Genomic DNA, 20,531 nt, shown 5'->3' on the forward strand with positions numbered 1-20,531 from the left:
GTTCAACTCATGATGAGTCGACTTTTCCATATAACCAAAATAAATATTCCCCCTTTCGTCATCCCCATTGTCGCTAGCTGTAGATTTTAGTGCTGCTTCCACTGTTGCTGTCTCGATTAAGAAAGTTTATGGGCCGTGGCATGTCGTATCAAAAAGACACAACATCTGCAGAGCCTATTGTTTCTACCCAAGGCAACGAACTAGCCACATTCGGTGCAGGCTGTTTTTGGGGAGTAGAAAAGGTCTTTAAGCGCAAGTTTGCGAACAGGGGACTATCGGCCATTCAGGTTGGGTATTGCGGAGGTTCTAATGGAACACCTTCCTATCAACAAGTGTGTTCAGGAACTACTGGTCATGCAGAGGCCGTACAGCTTCAGTACGATCCTAAAGTACTAACGCTTGCAGAGTTGATTGACTTTTTGTAAGTTGTTGAACATCATGTATTGGCATGCAGATCAAGCAATGTCCAATGATGCTGACCAGCATTGTTTTATTTCAGCTATCGAATGCACGATCCAACTACACTCAACCGCCAAGGCGGAGATGCAGGTACTCAGTACAGATCGGCTATTTTTTATCGCAATGATGTAGACAAGCAAATAGCAGAGGAGCAAACCAAAGTAGCACAGATGCATTTCAAGACTGCCAAGATCCAGACAACCATTGAGCCTATGGGTGCATTTTGGCCAGCAGAAAAGTATCATCAAGAATATCTGGATAAGAATCCCCACGGCTATGAATGTGCCATGCACTATGAGCGTACATGGGAGAGTATTGAAGCTGCCCATAAATAAAGCTATTATTGGGAATACATGTTGATTACAACTCGCTCAATTGAGCCAAATCTGGCCAGATGGTTTGGCTTAATCCTAAAAAATTGAATGCATTTGGTGAATATTTTCCCCAACATTAACCTTGTCGGGGCCAATATGGACAATGCATTGCAAAGGGCAGAAACTTTTGAATGCATTATAAACAGTGACAATGACCAGCATCCTGCAAAACCTACAAAGAAAGACCAACTCAAACAATATCTGAATCATAAAGTACACATCACAGTCACTGATGAAAGAGTTTTTATCGGATTTTTTGTCTGTATTGATAGGAATTGCAACTTGGTCCTGAATGCTGCAAATGAGCAAGACAATGGTATAGCTGCATCACTTGTACAGTTGATTTTAAAGAGCCTATTCTGTCAATAGTCTTGTATATACTCATTAGAATATTGGACAACTGCTCTACAGGTGTACTTCGGTTTGTTGGCACAGTCATTATCAAAGGAGAGGACATTGTCAAGGCTCAAGTTGAAGATATTTTGTAGCAGCTCGTTCATTACCGTATTCATGTAAAACGGAGCATTAAATAAGAATCGGTACAATAAACAGCTAATCTCATGGAGCGATTGGTGACAGTTTACTGATCTTTTGATAATTGGCATGGAAACAACTGCTGCTTTTCTAAAGTATTCAATCTGTTTTTAAACTAGAGTGCAATCGTACCGGCTTTTAGGATACAAGGATAAGTTTGTACAAAGTTTAATTGAAAATATGAAAACAGTTGAACTCGAGATCTAGATTGCAATGGATAAATGCCTATTGAAGCAATGCAATTAGTTTCTGGCAGAAGAATACAATCAATATTCATCCATTGTACATTTCCAAGCAAAATAGTGACTGCAGGATAAATACAAGTGTCTCATTTTATGTGAATACGGCTATAGTCGGTCATCAATATCTGCATTCTGCAGCGTGGTAATTGATGCCAAGCATATGTATAGAATGTGCTAATATTGCCCTTGTTTCTACTTTTTCCATTAAACATTTGCTTTTCTATACAGACAGCCAATGTCTAGACTATACAGTACAACCAATCGCCATAGCTTAATAGTTTTTCAATCATCGTACTGCCATACGTATATCAACTAATTAAACTGCCACTCGACAGTCCATGTGCACAATAAATAGGTTTTACCGCAAGGTGCTTTACACTCGTTGCATTGACTATCACTATGGGTTGCTGATTATTTGATGATTTCAGACCTACAAGGAAGCCGAGTATTATCCATTGGTGATGCCCACTCGAGACATATTAGAATAATCGTATACATTTAGTATTGCAACTGACTAGTTGAAGTGCAATAATAGCTTGCACGAGCCACCGCATATGTGGTGCATAATAATAGTGCAGCAATATTGTATGTTGAAATGCCAATTTCCTCAAACTTGCTGATACCAGATTGTAATCAACCATTGCAAAATTAAGTGGAGTTGGATGCTATACCGTAAAATTAATATGGCCATGACCCACAACGATCGTCTATTGATTGGGCGTCATTAATGCGCTTAATTGTGTTGACTAGATCTAGATTGATACAAGTGCTTTGCATGTGTGGTAATATTCAAGTTTATATTGATCGTATACACTAAATTTGGTTGAAACGAATTGTGCCAGTCAGATGATGGGCTAAGCCCAAATGGGGATAAATTAGACTGTAACCCCTGAATGTAATAACGCCTGCAATTCATACCCTTTGTTGCTAGCTGTAAATGGTCATACACACGCGGTAGTTCATGTGCTTGACAAACTTCAAACTCGAGCGTGATCACTAATGCAGAGCAATCATTTGAAGATATTCACAATTCACCTGTGTGACATGCATGTTTTGGACATGTTAGTTTGCTTGTGCAAGTTTATGGGTGATAAGCATTATTTTCAGATTGTTTTAATTTTAAATATAATTCACATGTATAAGGGTAGTATGGTGTTCGTTTGTAGCACGGGTCAATGTCAGAAAAATGAAATAAAACACGGTGTAATCGGCCTATAGCATTTAGTAACTCTGCTGCTGTTACATACTATTGTTCAGCCTACACCTAGATTATACACATATACTCTGTAGCAATGCTTGTTTCATCTGTTGTTGCTCTGTTGGCAACTGCTGCTTCTGTCGTGTCTGCAGATTATCCTTCCTACAATCTCATCAAGACTGATCGTGATGCTGGCCGCTTTACATTTGTGCCCACCACTCGTGCCCAAAAGGAAATTACTCTCAAGAATGCCGAAAATGTGCTTGCTGTAAGTTGAAATCAAGTGTGAATTGACTGTTGATTTAAATTTCCTGTTACCGTTCCATGTGAACCTATATTTACCATGAGATTGGACAATTTGGTTTGCTTGTAATGTGCTTCGAGTACACGAAAGATTTGACTGTTTGGCTCACTCGATATTGTATGTCACATTGCTTGAATATTTTAATAGGCATGGGTCAATTACGATTCCAAGATGGCCAACTATGGATCAGCCGCTGATCCGTTCCCAATCATCAAGAGTGTTCGTAGCAACATTGACAAGATTAGTGATGAGGAGCTCCAGCTTACACTCAATGATGCGTTTGTCAAGATTCGTGACCAGCACACTCGTTGGTTCAAGCCTGGACCATACCGTTGTTTCTTTGCAACCACTGGTCTGACGTATAACTTTATCGATGCTGACAAGGATATCGCCAACAAACCCAAAGTTGTTGTATCTGATATTGTCAAGACTCCCGAGGTTTTGGCCCTGATGGGCAAGGAGTACACCAAGATTGAGCTTGGTGATGAACTCGTGGGTATCAATGGCAAAACCTTTGTCGAATGGTTCAAGGAGAACCAATTCAAATCTGGTGATGGTGCTAATGATTTTGGTGGTCAGCGCACTGCTCTTCGATACATTGGTACAATCTATGGTTCAGTTGATCGTCTTCCCACTGAGGATTCCATTTCACTCGAGTTTAAATCTCGTGCCCATTACAACCACAAGTACACCATCGCTGTTCCTTACGTCACTGGTCATAGTCGTGTGTGCTGGGAACTCAGCAGTACTCTGTACCAGAAAGTTACCAACATTACGCTCCCAGATACTCCAACCAGCAGTTCCAGCTTTGCACCATTTGACATTGCCGAGTATGAGCGTCAAAAGATGATTGATGCCGAGGATGCCATCAGAAACCCAGTTGCTATCAACGCTGTGCATGCCGAGATGGCAAATGTTCAAAAAGAGCTTTTCCAATCTGCAAGTGCAAGTGCCGATACCAATGCATTTGAATGGACCAAGACAAGTCTCAAAGGTGTATCTTGGGGTATCTACAAACCAGAATCCAAGAACATGGGTGTCATCAGACTTGACGACTTTTCTCCCAAACTGGCATCTAACCCTGGTATTGACGGCAGTTCTATTGCACATATAATTGTTCGTCGCTTGCTTACCCGTGAACTCAAAGATACCAGCTCTATCGTGTTTGAGCTTCGTGGTAATCCCGGTGGCAGCATTTTGTTTGCCAATTCGCTTCCCCAATTGTTCAAGCCCGATTTCGAGCCATTCGGTGCCCGCTACCTCAAAAACAACGTCACTTACAACATTTTCGTCAAGGATAAGTATAACCTCAACACTTGGGTTAAAGTATGGAACGAATCACCCGCTGATTCTCGCTACACCAACATTGGTCAGTTTACCACGGTTGAAGTTGCCAACTCTTACGGACAGGCTTACACCAAACCCATGGGTGTTTTCACTGATGGAAACTGCTTCTCTGCTTGTGAATTGTTCTCTGCCAATATCCAGGATTATGATGCTGGTACCGTTTTCGGTGAGGATGGGACTACTGGTGGTGGTGGTGCCAATATTCTGGACGTTGACCCTGCGTTGATATCCTATTCACCAGCCGACTTCAAACAGTTCCCCTTTACCCTAGAACTCACTAACCCCACAACAAAGTCTTCGTATACCAATATGTTGTCTGTTGGTATCCGTGAATCTATCCGTAACGGCAAGTACGACGGTCAATTGATTGAAGATCTCGGTATCAAGACAGATATTGTTGTGCGTGCTCGTTGGTCCGATCTGCAGCCCAACTCTACAACCAACACTCAGTACGATCGTATTGCTGACAACCTCTCTCGCATTGGCAAGGCTAATGGACAGGCCAACACCATGTTTGTTGCCGAGCCTTTCTCTATGGATGCAAACTTGGGAGATTTCAAGTTGGATGCCGAGGTTTCTGGTATTGAGGACATCACCATCACTTCTGATGATGGCAAGAAGGTCTTTGGTACCCAAAAGCTCACTCTTGATCATCACAACGTTACCATCACAACACCACCTATTTCTGATGGAATTGGCACACAGCGTATTACTATTATTGGTTCTACTAAAGGCAAGCAGATTATCAAGACTTACCGTACTGTTCGCGTTGTGCCCACTGATGAGCAGCGCGTCCATATTGCTACCACTCCTTTTACCTTTAATGGAAAGTCTACTTCCGTCGGTCTGTTCAATAGTGCTGAAACTGCACCCGTGGATGGATGGAGCTTGCACAATGGAAAATGGATGGTTGGCAATGGTACTTTGTATAACAACAATGTTGTCACTTCGTTGGAAGTTTTCATGACTGCCCCAGTGGGTACTCATGTAAACTTCAATCTTGATGTCAACTTGGACTGTGAGACAGAGTTTGATTACCTCGGTCTACTTACCAAGTCGGACAACAAGGAAACCCCAATTCTTACTACGGTCTCACGACTTGTCGCTGGACGTATTATTCCTGGTGTCAGTGGAAGAAACACTGTGGTCAAGGGAGCTTACCCCTTCACTACCACCACTGAAAACTTTTCAGTGATTCTTCGTTTCACATCTGATGTGATTAGTGGATTCAAGGGTGCTACTATCAACTCGTTCACGGCCAGTGCTGCAACTGCTCCAGCACCACCTAGCAGCGTATCCAAGGGACATCGCAAGCCCATAATCTTCTGATTTTCTAGATACAGCTAGTTTCTCAGTTGCCACATTAACATTTACAAGTAATTGTTTCCAAAACATTTGCTTGTTGTTCATTATGTTACACTTGATCAAATAAAGGTTTAGATGTTGTTTTATTTTTTGTATGTTTGGTTTCCACTGAAGTGTTTTGCTTTAATACATTCCATACTTGATTAATCTCCAACTTTTCTTTAAATATTGTGTGATTGACATGGAAATAGTAAAGCATGTTCAGTTTCAATGGTTTTGACAACAGTATTATTACAAGATCCAGCTTTTGTAAGTGACAGACAAGTTGGCAACAAGGAATGCGTCTAGATTTTATTGAAAATATCTAAACAAATTCAATATCTGGATTGAATAGACAAATTTGACGATCGTACAATGTATGGCTATACAAAGACAAGCGCAAGATTTAAAAATATAGTCTGATTGTGCATCATATGATGGTTGATGTGTTTGAGACTGGTCAAGGAAGCTGTCAAGGCTGTAGTATTTTGGCTTTCCAAACAACAACATGCACCGTTTTCAAACACGCATATTATTCTATACAGCATTCCACAAGGCAACTGTCTGATCAGAAATGGTTTACTAAAAGCTCAACATAACTGTCTCATACTATATGTATTATTATAAGAATGTCTATCAGGGTGTGAAAGCAAAGATCACAAAGGTGCTCAAGGGAGGTTAGGGCTAGAATGTAAAAGTACTGGCTGTCAACTATCAAGTAGCCTTGTGTAGCTAGCTAGTAGGAAAGGGTTGGTTCATGATGTATTATAGCAAAAATACGGTTCTATTTTGATCAACACTAATCAACTCCACTTTATCCTTGTTTAATTTTAAATTTGATTCAACTCATGAGACTTGTAGGCATTTTAACCATATTAGCTGCAAGGATAACTGTCAATGCAGTAGCAGTTTTATCTAGCACAGAGACTCAATTACTCCAATTATCAAAACGTGGTTTCAATACAGGCTGGAGCGAGTTGGAGGATACGCTAGAAGATGTTATACAAAGAAGAATGTATTTTTGTGACGAGTATCTTAGACGCAAGGCTACGCTAGATGAAAAGCTAGGCACGCAAAATGCTCGAGTGGTGGATTGGATGGTAGAAAACAAATCACAATCCAAGTCTAAAGAAGAAACCGACGAAGTGGAAGAAGAAATACTCGAAGCAGCCGGATGGAAAAAAGAGTGTAAAAGAGCAAAACGGGATGAAGATGCTTTAAAGAAAAGACTTGATAAAAAGAATGGTCCAAGTTGGAGGGAAAGATGGCAAAGACTTGCTGCCAGTTTGAGAAAAAAACAGTATTCTTCACTTGATTAGCCTTGTTCAAAATGAATTCAAATCTCGAGACATATATATGTGGAAATATCAACAGCTTACATTTATGATATGGTATACTGTGGCGTGTATTACATGATGAACCACTTTTTGTATTCCATTTGTCTCGCAAATGCTTAATCTCGTTCATTCAATAAACACATTCATTAGCAATGAAATGCAATGACATGTTTGACCATATTGTACAGTTCGACCATTATACGCTCTTGAACATTGTATGCAATATATAATCCTGTTGTTTTTGTATATTGCTGGACATTCAAATCAACATCTTGTTTCAAAGTAAACATGTGTTTGATGCCAGGTTTGTATAATCGAAACAGATATCCAGTTTGCCAAGTAAACGCTGCAAGACTCTTGATTGCAGGCACGTCAGTATATACGTCAATACATACATCTGGACATTACCAGATTCCTATAGTTGTGCTCACAAACTGGATACATGTATCCATTATACAAATATCAAATACACATTGCTATATGATGCATGATGCATGATGTTGGTGTTGATAGTCGACAGATACCATGCAAAACACCTGGATTGACTATACCAAGTATCGGTTTGAGCAGACATCTGCTAGCTGGCAACTCCAACTTGTTGAGATACTGACACATTGTGGAGTATACAGACTACCATCACAAACATACCACTGCACTGATATACACTTGTTCATCTCAGTGGATTGTTGAACTTGATAATAAAGTCCTGACAATAAAGTCCTGACATGACTGACATGACCGTCAACTTCATACTGCATCGTGCAGAATTGTAGTATAATGGCATATCATTGATATCAATCGTGTCAAAGCAGGGTCATTGGAAATACTTTACTGTTGATGTCTGGCCAGCTGTTGTATGGATAAGCCATCATCTCATATTGACCCTGACTTGAAACTGGCTGATCATGCCAATCGATCTCGACATATTCCTTAGTAAACATATCAGGGTTGCCCAGTCCTTAATTACAAGTCCCGTTTCACCCAATAGTTAAAGGTGTAGTATAAAGAAACCTACACCTTTGAGTATTTGTGTTGAATGTACCTGAACAGCGGCCAAGTTGTCCCTACATAAGCTTGCATATCCCTTATACCCTGATCATATCTTTAGCCATGAAAGCATTTAAATGAAAGCATAGTCTACATTTACAATCAGCCCACACATTATCAAGGATATCCTTACTAATCGACAAACTATATCACATTTATTCTTGTCAACAGCATGAAGTTCATATCGATTATTGTGATGTCGCTATTGTCGGCAACAGTCAGTGCAGTGGTTATTGATCGTTCGTCTACCAGCGAATCAGAGACTGTAGAAGATTGTTCAACTAAAATGCAGCAACACACTGGTATTTGCGCTTCGACCGGAACAGAACAACAATCTACTGGAACCAGTCATGATGTAGCACAGTCAACTGCAAATCCTGATGATTCAGGAAACTCTGCCGAACAATCCAATGAATTACCATCGTCCTCTCAGTCCGATCAAAATCATGACGAAGAGTCTCTTGAAAGCTATGTTCCGGAAAATCAACAGACTGTTACTGCAACTCTGGAGAAACTGGATGAACTCGAGATGATAATGAAGGAGTTGGATATGAGGATTCCAACCAAGATTGGAAACGGGTATCCACATGAAATGGACGAAGCATATGTCAGGACCCTGCTAGATTATGATTCGAAAGGGTTGGACGTGCCTGATGTTTTAAAAGAAGATCAATTGAAAGCTCTATTAGGATCAGAATGGGAGCGCCACATGCTGAAGCTTGAGCCTATTGAAGAAGCATCGATCAGAGTTGTATCTGAACCTACTCCACAATTAAAATCCATCTTAAAATCCGGACCCACTTCTAAATCCCACGGTTCAAAACACGATCATTCTAGAAAGCATCAAGAAAAGTCAAATCACGATACTGGTTCAAGGAAAGCCAAAGTGCACTTTGGGACTCTCACTAGAAAGGTTTTCAAAAAGAAACTATTCGGAGGAAAATATAAAACCACCATTACAGACATATCTCAAAATGAAGAGTCGGTTGATGAGACTAACCCAGGATATGCAACTGACAAAAATGACCAGACCAAAAATAATCGTGGAGCGGCCAAGTCGAGATCAAATAAATCAAAAACTGACGATGATGATGGAATTCAACCTACTCAATCAACGAGCGATGAGGAGGAAAGCCAACCCACTCAACCCACTCAATCAACGAGCGATGATGATGGAATTCAACCCACTCAATCAACAAGCGATGATGAGGAAAGCCAACCTACTCAATCAACAAGCGATGATGAGGAAATTCAACCTACTCAACCCACTCAATCAACGAGCGATGATGATGAAAGCCAGCCTACTCAATCAACAATCGATGATGAGGAAAGCCAACCCACTCAACCCACTCAATCAACAAGCGATGATGAGGAAAGCCAACCTACTCAATCAACAAGCGATGATGAGGAAATTCAACCCACTCAATCAACGAGCAATGAGGAGGAAAGCCAACCCACTCAACCTACTCAACCTACTCAACCCACTCAATCAACACGCGATGAGGGTAAAGGTCGATCCGTTCTATCAATTCTAAAAGACATGTTTAAATTCAAAATTGTCAAACCTGAACTACCAAAACTGAAAGTATATAGTATAAAAATGTTTGGGCATTAGACCGACAGCTCAGCAATTCGATTCCATTATCTGTAAAACTGAGATTGAAATATCAACAGCTTACATTTATGATATGGTATACTGTGGCGTGTATTACATGATGAACCACTTTTTGTATTCCATTTGTCTCGCAAACGCTTAATCTCGTTCATTCAATAAACACATTCATTAGCAATGCAATGACATGTTTGACCATATTGCACCAATTGACCAGTATACGATCACTGCATACATCAACATATGGTACTTGACACACTACAAAGTTGATACTACAACTGATGTGTGTGATCAGTCAGGCTATTGATGCAACTATTTTGACACTACAATCAACGAGTCAAACCAGTCAAATTGGTCGGATCAGATATCAACACACATGACTATTGCTGGTATTGGTGTTGCATGTGCCAATACGACATGTCAAGCAATATCATATCAACACAATACACACATGCATGTCAGTATCATCAATGTGTACAACTATGCAATATACAATCAACTGTATTGTATTGGAAATACAAGTGTCAATGTACACTATGATATCATGTCAACCAAGACTTATATAATGATCAGATATAATGCATGCACATACAAATTTATTGTAAATTAAATCAGAAATACAGTTGAATCAGTTGAAACGAGCCCAGATTAGCACTCAAATCAATTGGATGAATCGTCATTTTTGGATCGCTGAAAGAGTGATTTCAATCCATTCATAAACTTGGAAAAGGTCCACTGTGTACTGGATGTTTGAGTGGGTTAAGCTGTAGGCGTTTCATGATATTGTGATGAACTTTGGGTCTCGCTAGTAGATGCTTGCTCTGATCCTGGCTGTTGGCTTAGTACGAGAATGAGAGAGTTGTAGATGCTTTCAACAAAACTGAGATCTGATTTCAAAAATTCCATGTAAAGATAAAGTGATTCTATATCCAGATTATCCCCAAACAGACGCCTTGCAAGCTTTCCTCTGGTTATATTCAATTCCAAGTTAAAGCCAAAAATATCGGAACCAAGACTCTGACACTTTTTTTCAATCTCGACGAGAATTTCTTGTTCTTTTTCAAGCTCCAGTTTGGCTTTCAAAAGTCTTTCACCGTATTTTGAGCCATTTTCGCCTTGAAATTTATTTAGCAGCCGCTGATATTTTTCATCTAGCCGGCTTACCAATCTTTCTTGATCAAGTTTTGCAGATTCTGCCAAGCCACGCGCTTTCTTCGTTTTTTTACATTTTTCATTCAGTTTTAGGTGCTTTTTGATCAACCTCGCATCATCCTCTGAAAGTCGACTAAGATCAACCGAGTTTGTAATTTCTGCATTAAAAACTGTCCAATCCTCAAATACAGAATTTGTAGTTGCGCTAGGTTGAGCCGTTAAAGAACTAGTTTCAGCACTTGTAGCTGCACTGGGATTAACTGAGCTGACCGTAGTAACTGAGCAAGCAAGCAGGATTGATGCTAATACTGTGACTGCAAGTTTCATTGTATTGGTTTGATCGAGCAAGTTGTATATGGTTGTCATTCAACAATAGAGTTTGTATTGTATTTATATCTGTTATTGAATGGATAATATTAAAAGCATGTCGGATGACCGTTCTAAGGGATTGTCTTTATTGTCAGGGTTGATGGTGATTTGTCATCAATGTCAAAGTTTGAAGGGATATTCATTTATATAACAACCGCAATTCTTGGTTGAACCGCAACTTGACTATATATTCGAGTATCATATGGCTGATTGTGGTTTTGTACAAATAGCTGGCAAGTCAGATATTGTATGGCCAACGTATTTGCAGATGGCATTGCTTGCTAATCATGTCATGTCCAATATTGACTGTGTAGTTTAGAGTTTACAATGTTTGCGAGTATGGTATACAGTGATGATCGGTTCAAAATATTACATTGACTAAACAACCAACTCTCACAATGCATGTAATCATCAATCCGTCAAGTTATGATCGATATTGATCAAGTGATTGACATTCAACTCACCTGGTGTCGATATGCATATAGGCGATAAGAGCATGTACATAGTTGTTCAATCATGAGTATAACTGTGACGTTGAACCCATGGTTGATATGGTTACGAGTCCGATCAACAAGTGTTCACATTGACTTGTTATCGACCGTTTGCAGTTATATTGACAATCAAAATGTATGTTTACAATGATACAATATTGGATCAGTTTGGACAGTGTCTTGTTTTGTTGATTGTATACTTGACATTGAACAATATCATAATATCGACTTGATTGACAACTGAAATCATGCAGTGGTTGGTGGTGATTGTATCAGTTGACATGTATTGGATAGGTTGTTGTCATGACCCAGTAAATTCAGTGGAGTATGTTGATGTGTACACTAGTAGTGATGATTCATTCAACGACATGCGTGGTTTTAATATTATACGTGAAACCACATGCTCATGATTATGGTTATGGGGACATACAGCGTTACAATAATGGGTCAACAACAATGTGATGGAATTGGATGCGTAATATCAAAACCATGCTCAGAATACGTGATATAACAACAACTTGCAGCCATATTGATGTAAATGGATCACTAAATAACAGTGTTGGTGTGTGATAAACAGTTGCATTACTGACATGTGTCATCATTGTTGTTGAACTAGATTGCGATTGTATTCGAGATTCAGGATACAACAAATGTGTGTACAGAGTTGTATTGACAACATTGACAGTCAAACACAATACATGAATATGGGTTCAAACTTGGTGATTGTGCAATGTATGATTACTAAGAGTGCACAAAGTGTAGATTTAACACTATAGTCTGATTGTGTGTCATGATGATAGTCGTTGTATATCAAACAAGTAATGCAGTCAATGTGTAGTAATCATTGTATATTGCAATGCATAACACAGCTACTGCACGATGAATATCAAAGTGATCCATTTTACATGAATACGGTTGTAAAACAAAGCATTTGTGGCTGCACAACACTATTGAAGGGTGATTTTCAATATACCTGATAAAAGGGTCGTAAAAGCATAATTCAATCGACACGATCATCAAATTGATCAATATGATATTGTGATTAGGGAGCAGCATACTGTCTAGTTTGATATTGGCTCACCACAAGCAATCAAGTAGTCCTGTATAGTCGGTTAACCTATAAGGGTTAGGGTTAGTTTGCTATACAAAACATACAAATACAATCGAGTGTGTCCAGTCCTATAATTGACATCAGTTTCAACACTACTTGTATTAATAGTTTAAACCCATTGACCAATCTGATGAAATTGGTTGATATTCTATTCGTACTGACTGCTGCTGCAGCCACTAATGCAATACTGATACCGACTGATAACAATGGTTCACCCAAAGCATCAGGCACTTCTAGTCGAGTGTCTGACCCAACCAATGAGCCTAATCCAGTTACTTCCAATGAATACCAGCAAGACATAATTGATGCAACTAATTTAAGCATTTTCGACGAAGACTGGAAATACCTATTTGATTTGATTGATCCAAGCACATCCAATGAAGACTGGCAACAACCGATTGATCAACCCAGTTCAAGCACTTTCAGCCAAGTATCTGGTACAGCTGATAAACCTGATTCAAATATTCCCAAAGACTGGCAACAACCAATAGATGTAGCTAGTCCGAGCACTCCCAAACGAAGTCGAAAACGGCCGATTGATGAACCCGGTTCAAACATTTCCAAACAAAGTCGGAAACAATCAACTGATCAACCCGGTCCGAGTGCTTCCAAACAAAGTCGAAAACAATCAACTGATCAACCCGGTCCAGGCATCACTGACAAAGACTGGCAACGCCTAATAGATGAAGTCAATTCAGACGCTTTTGAAGACTGGAAAGAACTGTTTGATATAGCTGGTTTAAATACTCCCAGTCAAGTTTCTGACTCAATTGATCAGTCCAGTCCAAGTACTTTTGACAAATACCAACAACAACCAGCTGATCAACCCAGTCCAAGCACTTTCAACCAAGACCAGCAACACCTAATGGATGCAACTGGTCTAAATATTTCCGACCAAGACCAGCAACAGTCAATGGGACAAGGCGAGTCTGCCAATACTGTTTCAAATCAAATAGCTGGATTATGCGAAAAATATCAGGAAACCTTTGATCGTATAAAGCAAAAGTTTGTAGAGTCTAAAGAAATACGAAAGAAAAAACTCAAAGAATATTGTGATTATGAAGCCCTTAGATTCGAACAATGGTCAGCGCTAGAAAGGGGAAAAGAGATATCAGGATCAAGATACGATCCAAAGGTTGAAGATCAATTGAAACAAGAGTATGCAACGGCAGGCAAAAAGGTGTGGGAGTTAAGGTATCAATTGAAAAGGTTTATGAAAAGGCATGGTTTGAAATTCGAAGAACCGAATTAAGATTTGGATTGATGATGTGTCGATGAATTTGATTTTGAATAAATTTAAGCTTTCTGATGTGTTGGTATTTGTCGAGTATTGTGAATGGATCAACAACCATATCATTGATTGTGTATTGTGTTGAGTATTACATCAACAGTTACTGGATTGTTGATTGATACATTGACATGGTTTGTTCCATATACATCAATGACCTGATAACAACCAGTGTTGATTGTAACTATCAATCGCACTTGCAATCACTTGTCAGTTTATGGTTGCATGATACCACCAACTGACCATGTCGTGTATTGTACAACAAACGAAGCAATACACTTGTTCAAAGTCTGTCACAAGCAAAATGTGTTTGTCATGTCACTGTCAATGTTGGAAATCACAACAGACAATGTTTGATTGAAGGATTTAACACGTCATTACAAAACATCATTGCATTTTATCAAGAATATACTAAAACTAACCAATACGTTAATGTCTTGCAATATATTGTGTTTGACTACAATCACATCCATCATTGTGCAGTTGGTGATATTGCTGAATCAAGATATGAAAGTGATCCATCAAGTGGTTCAATTAAAACAAACACTGCAAACCATTCAATCAATGTTGGAAATTGTGTTGGAATACTGAATGGACAACACTTTGAGTAAAATACAAGTCAATATACAGTAATGCTGTCTATACTATGTATACTGTGGTTAGTGGAAATGATTACTCGTATCCAATTTCAGATGATGATCAAATAATTCAGACTTGCAAGTATTATGAATTTGAACACATCCAAATTGCTGAAACGTTTGTTACTGAATCTAGAAACCCATATCCAACAATGACAAATAAGCAGTGTCAAAACAGAAATCAATTGGATGCATTATCAACAATTAGTGAACATGAAAACAACAAAACATATGACATATGACAGGACATTTCAAACAACTTGTTTTCTAGAGCAACTATAAATGCCATTCATTGACTCGATCAAAAACTACAACAATTACTTGCAATGCATCAAAATTTGGCATCCATATTTGACATCCATATCCAGTTCAACAACAGGAAGCGTCAAACAAGTGGTATCATGATTACTATTCACAAAACAAGCAAATTGGACAACAGCGCTGTCGCAACTATTATGCTTCAAACTCGGAATCAGAAACGATGCAACTGAAAAAAGTACACAACGTCGACGAGTATAGTTTATTGAATCATTCAACACCAATATTGTGCACTTGAAAATCAATGACATCAATTCCACCATCTACCAGAAACATGTTTGTTGCGGTGTGTTATTTGATGTGAATTTTGCACCAGTATGTTCATGTCTGATACAATTCATGGCTGCTATTGGACTTTGTACGACTGAACCATTGTTCAAATGTGATGATGTTTATGCCACTGTTGTAAATCGAATGGGTGCATATTGAAATACACGATATTGTTGTAATAGATTGTAGTATGTCTTGTATGCAAAGTACGACAGTCTCCCGAGTTTGAATTCATTGTAAATATACACCAGACATTCATCAAACTGAACCTTTTAGTATTTTTGCTTGCTTGAAATAGCTCCAGCAAACAAACAAGCGTTTCTGCAATGCACATTGTGTATGCTACACCAACAACATCATTGATGGTCAATACACACAAGTATTGTCGATGTACACTTTGAGTTCCAAGACTGTATTTTTTGTAGCGGGAAAGTCGTGGGAAAGCTGCACATTGAGTTGCACTGTTTTGAGTTCCACTTTAAACATCTGTTCAGCAATCAGTCCATACTTTTGACAAGCTCATGTATGAATGATGGTTTATCAGTGTTTTTATCAAGACACGGTAAATTGGTTCATGATCAATGATTTGAGTTGGTTACAATGTTACTGCATTGATGATATTGAGTGCATCTGAAACAGCAACATCATCACTTGATTCGAGTTTCAAACGATAATTATTGACTGTGTTGGGTCAAACTGCAGATTCACTGCTATTGGATTCAGACTCTGTAGCAAGACTTTCTGTGTGATGAAACAGCATCTGAAACAGCACCAATCGTTTGATTTCCAATAATATGAGCATCGTCCATAATAATATCATCAGCGGTTTGTGGTTCAGCATTTACCATTATACGAATCCAGTGAATATGTTGATTGTAGGTTTGTAAACAGAGGCTACAAGCCAGCAGTGACATCATTTGCAGACTTTTGACTTTGAAAGCATTCATAATTTCTGGTATGTTACTATCATACAGCAAGGCACATTGCAGTTGCTCAATTTTTCGACTTTTATTGGCAACCTATTATGTATCAGCCACAAATCTGATATTGCAGACTTGTAGATGCTTAAAAATGGGTTTTCAAATTGACTTTTAAGTTTGAGGATCGTGAACATATGATGGCATATTGATGGTTGTCATTATTGTCAAGTGTGTTGCAGTTGATTGAAGATGTGATGGAATGAATCAATATTTGATTGTGTTGTTTATTAACAAGAAAGTGAGTGTGTTCATAAAATGGAAGAAACCAAGAAAGTCATGTGAATTCCAGTTCAAACGTCATTGTTGATGGTTTTTGATTGTTAAACTATTCAGAAATGTCTCACATTCACACACTACTAATGTCTCACACAATGCAAGTCAACACTCTCACACTAGTAATGTCTCACATTAATGAGACATTAATTCTGGTGTAAATCTGACTAATTTCCAAATATTTAAATCGTGTGAATTGTCTTGAAATATCCCAAAATTTTGTTATTTTGACTCGATTAAAAAGTCGATTTTTGTTTCACTTGACAAATAAATTGCTTTTTTACTCTTTTTCTTTTCATAAAATGCCAAAACGATACCTCAATGTTGAATACGACACTATTTCTACTGAAATCGATGTGACTGACTTTAAAGACCTGAGTGAAGTTCATGATGCTATCAAGGCAAAGTATGGTCCTGCTATGGCTGACATTGATGCTCCTCAACTCCAACTCTACACCAACACCAACAAAGACCAACTAATCAACACCTGGGCTTTACTCGACTCTCTTCCTCAATAATACTTTACTCAAGATGGTTATTGTGTTGTTATTGGTTGTTTACCTCTACCTATCAGGAACCAAGCAAGAGTACCATTTTTGATGCAGGTTCTACTTCTTTATCAACAGCAAACCATCAAGACTTTTCTCCTAAACGACAACGTACCGAACCCAATGATTTGACAACCCAATTCAAGTCGTTTGCAAACGCCCAGCTGGTCAATGAATGCATACAGTCGACAGATCATGTCTTTTTCCCATACACCCAAGACAAAATACAAAAACTATATGTTAGAGAGTGCTATCATGATGTGTTTGGCTTGCTTTTGGATCAAATTGATTGTGGCATGGAATCATTTGCAATATCTGGAACATCAGGCATCGGAAAGTCACTGTTTTTTGTCTACATATTGCATCGCTTGATGGATGACTTTACCACGAAAACTCTGTCTTTGAAGCCAAACCGGATTGTTTATCAAGTGGGATCCTCGTACAAATGCTTTGACTTGCAGCAACAATTCGTCACAGAGCTTGGACTTGAAGTGGCCAATATTGTTTGGAAACAAGACACATTGTATGTTGTTGATGGACACACGACTCCAATGTCATCATGTTGCATTGTATTGTTCATGTCATCTCCTCGGTCTGAAGGATACAAGGAGTTCGTTAAACAAAAGATGGCAAGGCAATGGTATTTTCCTGTTTGGACTTTGGACGAGTTACAGACTTGCCGACGTCATTGCTATCCGGATGTACCCATTGAGACTATCAATGAGAGATATCGCATGTATGGTGGTGTAGCTCGTTCTGTTTTTGATATTGTATCAAATCCAATGGAGAAAGCTTTGACTGATGTTGATGCAGTCAAAGGGGTACGAAACATTGGATTCACAATCAAAATATCTGCAAATACTCATACATTGCTTCATATCATTGTGTCGGACGATGGACAGTACAGATTCCTGCATGCTGATATTGCTTCAAGATATGTTGGAGAACAACTCTGGCAACGTCACTCTGCTCAAATGATTACCAATATGCAGCAAATGTTTGATAGTATTCCAACCGAGATTTCAAGACATTTGTTTGAAATATACGGACATGTGGTTTTTTGTACTGGTGGACAAACTCTCAAATGCAGATGCCTGAAAGATGGTACAGTGACAAAGATTACTTTGGATGCACTCAATGGCCAACGAATTACATTTGGAATAGATACTATTCCTACTGCTGCAGCACTTGATGGCAACTATTACGAACCGACAGATGACGATAGTTTTGCAGCAATTGATTCACTCAGTCGACAGGGAATGTTCCAATTTACAGTTGCTGCTGAACATCTAATTCGCGAAGTTGATATTCTTACAAAACTGTGCAATTTGTATGATGAACCCAAACTTTATTTTGTTGTTCCGCCTCACCAGTTTAAAGGGTTCAAAAAGCAGACTTTCAAACCAATTGATGGCACAGATCAGGTACAACCCATTCATGGATTGATGCAATACGTTATACAACTCCCACTAATACAACCAGATTTGAAGAGTAGAAAGTGATAGTTGTATTTTACAACTGAAATGGCATATTTTCAACCATTCCAACCATTCCAATTATTTGATAATTCAATGTTGTTAATAAAACTGGCATCATGCAATTGTGTCCATTCAAGGGATTGAGATGCATTTAACATGAAAGTTCCAAATTCAAGTTTACTATTGTAACATACGCTTTTTGACAAATAATGGCTCTGTTGACACATCCTTGTACCATCTAATCGTGTCCGATTGAAGCATCAAGTATGAGTTTGGCAGACAACTTGCAACTTTAATCAACTTGTATACGGTAAGCATTTTGATAATGTCGGCATTTGTCAGGATATCACACCTGACAACTTTGAATCAAATTTAGCAGTGATTATAGGTGAAAACACCAATCTAGCACAACAACAATTCCAGACAATTCCAGACAATCCGATTCTGATTAGTTCTAAAACCAGAATTCACATTGTAACCACAACCCAAATGCGTTCAATATCAATCACAATCATCATGGACGAATGTATCAAAGTATGTCGTCAACTTTTGAATATTTTAGCAGTCTTGCTTAAAACAAGTGGTATCATCCAGTGCACTACATATACTACTCATGATCATTGACAACTGATTGTGTAGCAATAGTGTTAGTGTATTGTGAACAAAGTATTGATGATGGAATAACACACATTTTGGGCATGATACTAGAAACACACAAACTTCAAATAACCATGCAACTATATGTTCAAACTCTGCTCCAAATATATGTTGTTGTATACAGCAAACCTGGTAAAGTGTTGTATTTTGTCATGGCTGCATTGTTCCGAGACATAATTCAAGGCTTGTTACAATGGGTTACCGGATTTGATATCCAATAGATTTGATAAAAGTGTTGCAATTGACATTTATGTTTGTGGATAACAATATTTTGGAATCAACTCGTTCAACTTGGAAATCAATTGGATTTCTTGCTGATATCAATGTCAGTTCAACTCAATTGATTGGAGTAGCACTCGAGTGCTTGCAGTATTGACTTTGGTTCAAACAGTAATACACAGTGACACACTGATTATCATTTCAGTGAAAATGATACAGAAATGATCATTCCCAAAACAAGGAATCTGAATGACTGAAACACTGCGCTTATTATGCTGATAATTCAATACATGAAATGGCAATCGAAAATGTACAACATGTACATGTCAAATACATGTCAAACATAGCATCATTTTACAGTATGATTTACAGCTGATACAACTGATACAGTTATTAATATGGGTTGGCTTGTAAATGTGTTTGTGTTGAAATGGCTTGAGCAACAATGTTGAACATCAATTTCGCTGTTTAAAAAGTTGCTCAAGCCACTATACAACAACCAAGACCATTAAAAATGGACATTTATGCATTTATTATGTATTTAGTGTTGTTTCAACTCGACATATTACACGTCTTGATAGTGTGTTATATATCTCAACGACATTTGATCAGTCGGTAGTTTGTGGCAAATAATGAATTAGAGTGGTGTTTTGCTCTGTTTACAGATTGTTTGGCATTTGATTATTTAGTGTAGTGTGGTTAGTATTGGTCAGACAGTGTAATACACACTGATTGAATATCAAATACAACACTGGTGACAATATGAACACACATGCTTGTCAGTTTCAACCGTATCCTAGATATCAACCAAGTTTTGTCCAACAAACTTTGTACAAGTGTCGTGCAGTGTGATGGTAAATTGTCTGATGACAACGATATACGTTTTTTGATGACTTGTATTTGTAACTTTTGAACGATTTGTGGTTGAGATCCGCATGTTT

At 38.5% G+C, this 20,531-nt stretch overlaps 7 protein-coding genes across 7 annotated transcripts; 6 read left to right on the forward strand and 1 right to left on the reverse strand.

Annotated features, from left to right (window-relative positions):
* Window positions 1–140: 140 nt before the first annotated feature.
* Window positions 141–794, forward strand: BATDEDRAFT_14931 (peptide-methionine-S-sulfoxide reductase; the record flags this gene model as incomplete). Its single annotated transcript, XM_006682972.1, has 2 exons — window positions 141–421; window positions 500–794. The coding sequence occupies 2 exons, from the start codon at window positions 141–143 to the stop codon at window positions 792–794; spliced, it is 576 nt and encodes a 191-aa protein (XP_006683035.1).
* A 2,061-nt stretch (window positions 795–2,855) lies between these two features.
* Window positions 2,856–3,812, forward strand: BATDEDRAFT_37573 (uncharacterized protein; the record flags this gene model as incomplete). The annotated part of the gene is made up of 2 exons (XM_006683024.1): window positions 2,856–3,075; window positions 3,259–3,812. Coding segments are annotated over exons 1-2 (726 nt in total), but the record flags the coding sequence as incomplete, so codon positions are not given.
* A 796-nt stretch (window positions 3,813–4,608) lies between these two features.
* Window positions 4,609–5,908, forward strand: BATDEDRAFT_37574 (uncharacterized protein). The gene has a single exon (XM_006683025.1). The coding sequence runs from the start codon at window positions 4,768–4,770 to the stop codon at window positions 5,785–5,787; it is 1,020 nt and encodes a 339-aa protein (XP_006683088.1). The 5' UTR covers window positions 4,609–4,767; the 3' UTR covers window positions 5,788–5,908.
* A 125-nt stretch (window positions 5,909–6,033) lies between these two features.
* BATDEDRAFT_28680 (uncharacterized protein) lies at window positions 6,034–7,121 on the forward strand (the record flags this gene model as incomplete). The annotated part of the gene is made up of 3 exons (XM_006683002.1): window positions 6,034–6,072; window positions 6,431–6,479; window positions 6,664–7,121. The coding sequence occupies 3 exons, from the start codon at window positions 6,034–6,036 to the stop codon at window positions 7,119–7,121; spliced, it is 546 nt and encodes a 181-aa protein (XP_006683065.1).
* A 3,436-nt stretch (window positions 7,122–10,557) lies between these two features.
* Window positions 10,558–11,277, reverse strand: BATDEDRAFT_92830 (uncharacterized protein; the record flags this gene model as incomplete). The annotated part of the gene is made up of 1 exon (XM_006683061.1): window positions 10,558–11,277. One exon carries the CDS (start codon window positions 11,275–11,277, stop codon window positions 10,558–10,560), a length of 720 nt encoding a protein of 239 aa, XP_006683124.1.
* Window positions 11,278–13,051: 1,774 nt separating this feature from the next.
* BATDEDRAFT_92883 (uncharacterized protein) lies at window positions 13,052–14,173 on the forward strand (the record flags this gene model as incomplete). The annotated part of the gene is made up of 1 exon (XM_006683049.1): window positions 13,052–14,173. One exon carries the CDS (start codon window positions 13,052–13,054, stop codon window positions 14,171–14,173), a length of 1,122 nt encoding a protein of 373 aa, XP_006683112.1.
* Window positions 14,174–16,990: 2,817 nt separating this feature from the next.
* Window positions 16,991–19,592, forward strand: BATDEDRAFT_28683 (uncharacterized protein; the record flags this gene model as incomplete). Its single annotated transcript, XM_006683003.1, has 4 exons — window positions 16,991–17,094; window positions 17,220–18,660; window positions 19,057–19,297; window positions 19,354–19,592. The coding sequence occupies 4 exons, from the start codon at window positions 16,991–16,993 to the stop codon at window positions 19,590–19,592; spliced, it is 2,025 nt and encodes a 674-aa protein (XP_006683066.1).
* Window positions 19,593–20,531: the final 939 nt, after the last annotated feature.

The sequence above is a fragment of the Batrachochytrium dendrobatidis genome, assembly GCF_000203795.2.
Source record: "Batrachochytrium dendrobatidis JAM81 unplaced genomic scaffold BATDEscaffold_20, whole genome shotgun sequence".
Lineage (NCBI taxonomy): Eukaryota > Fungi > Chytridiomycota > Chytridiomycetes > Rhizophydiales > Batrachochytrium > Batrachochytrium dendrobatidis.

What these genes read in the sequence shown, in the direction of transcription:
- BATDEDRAFT_37574 (XM_006683025.1), top strand. Translation starts at nt 4,768, where the DNA reads ATGTTGTCTGTTGGTATCCGTGAATCTATCCGTAACGGCAAGTACGAC.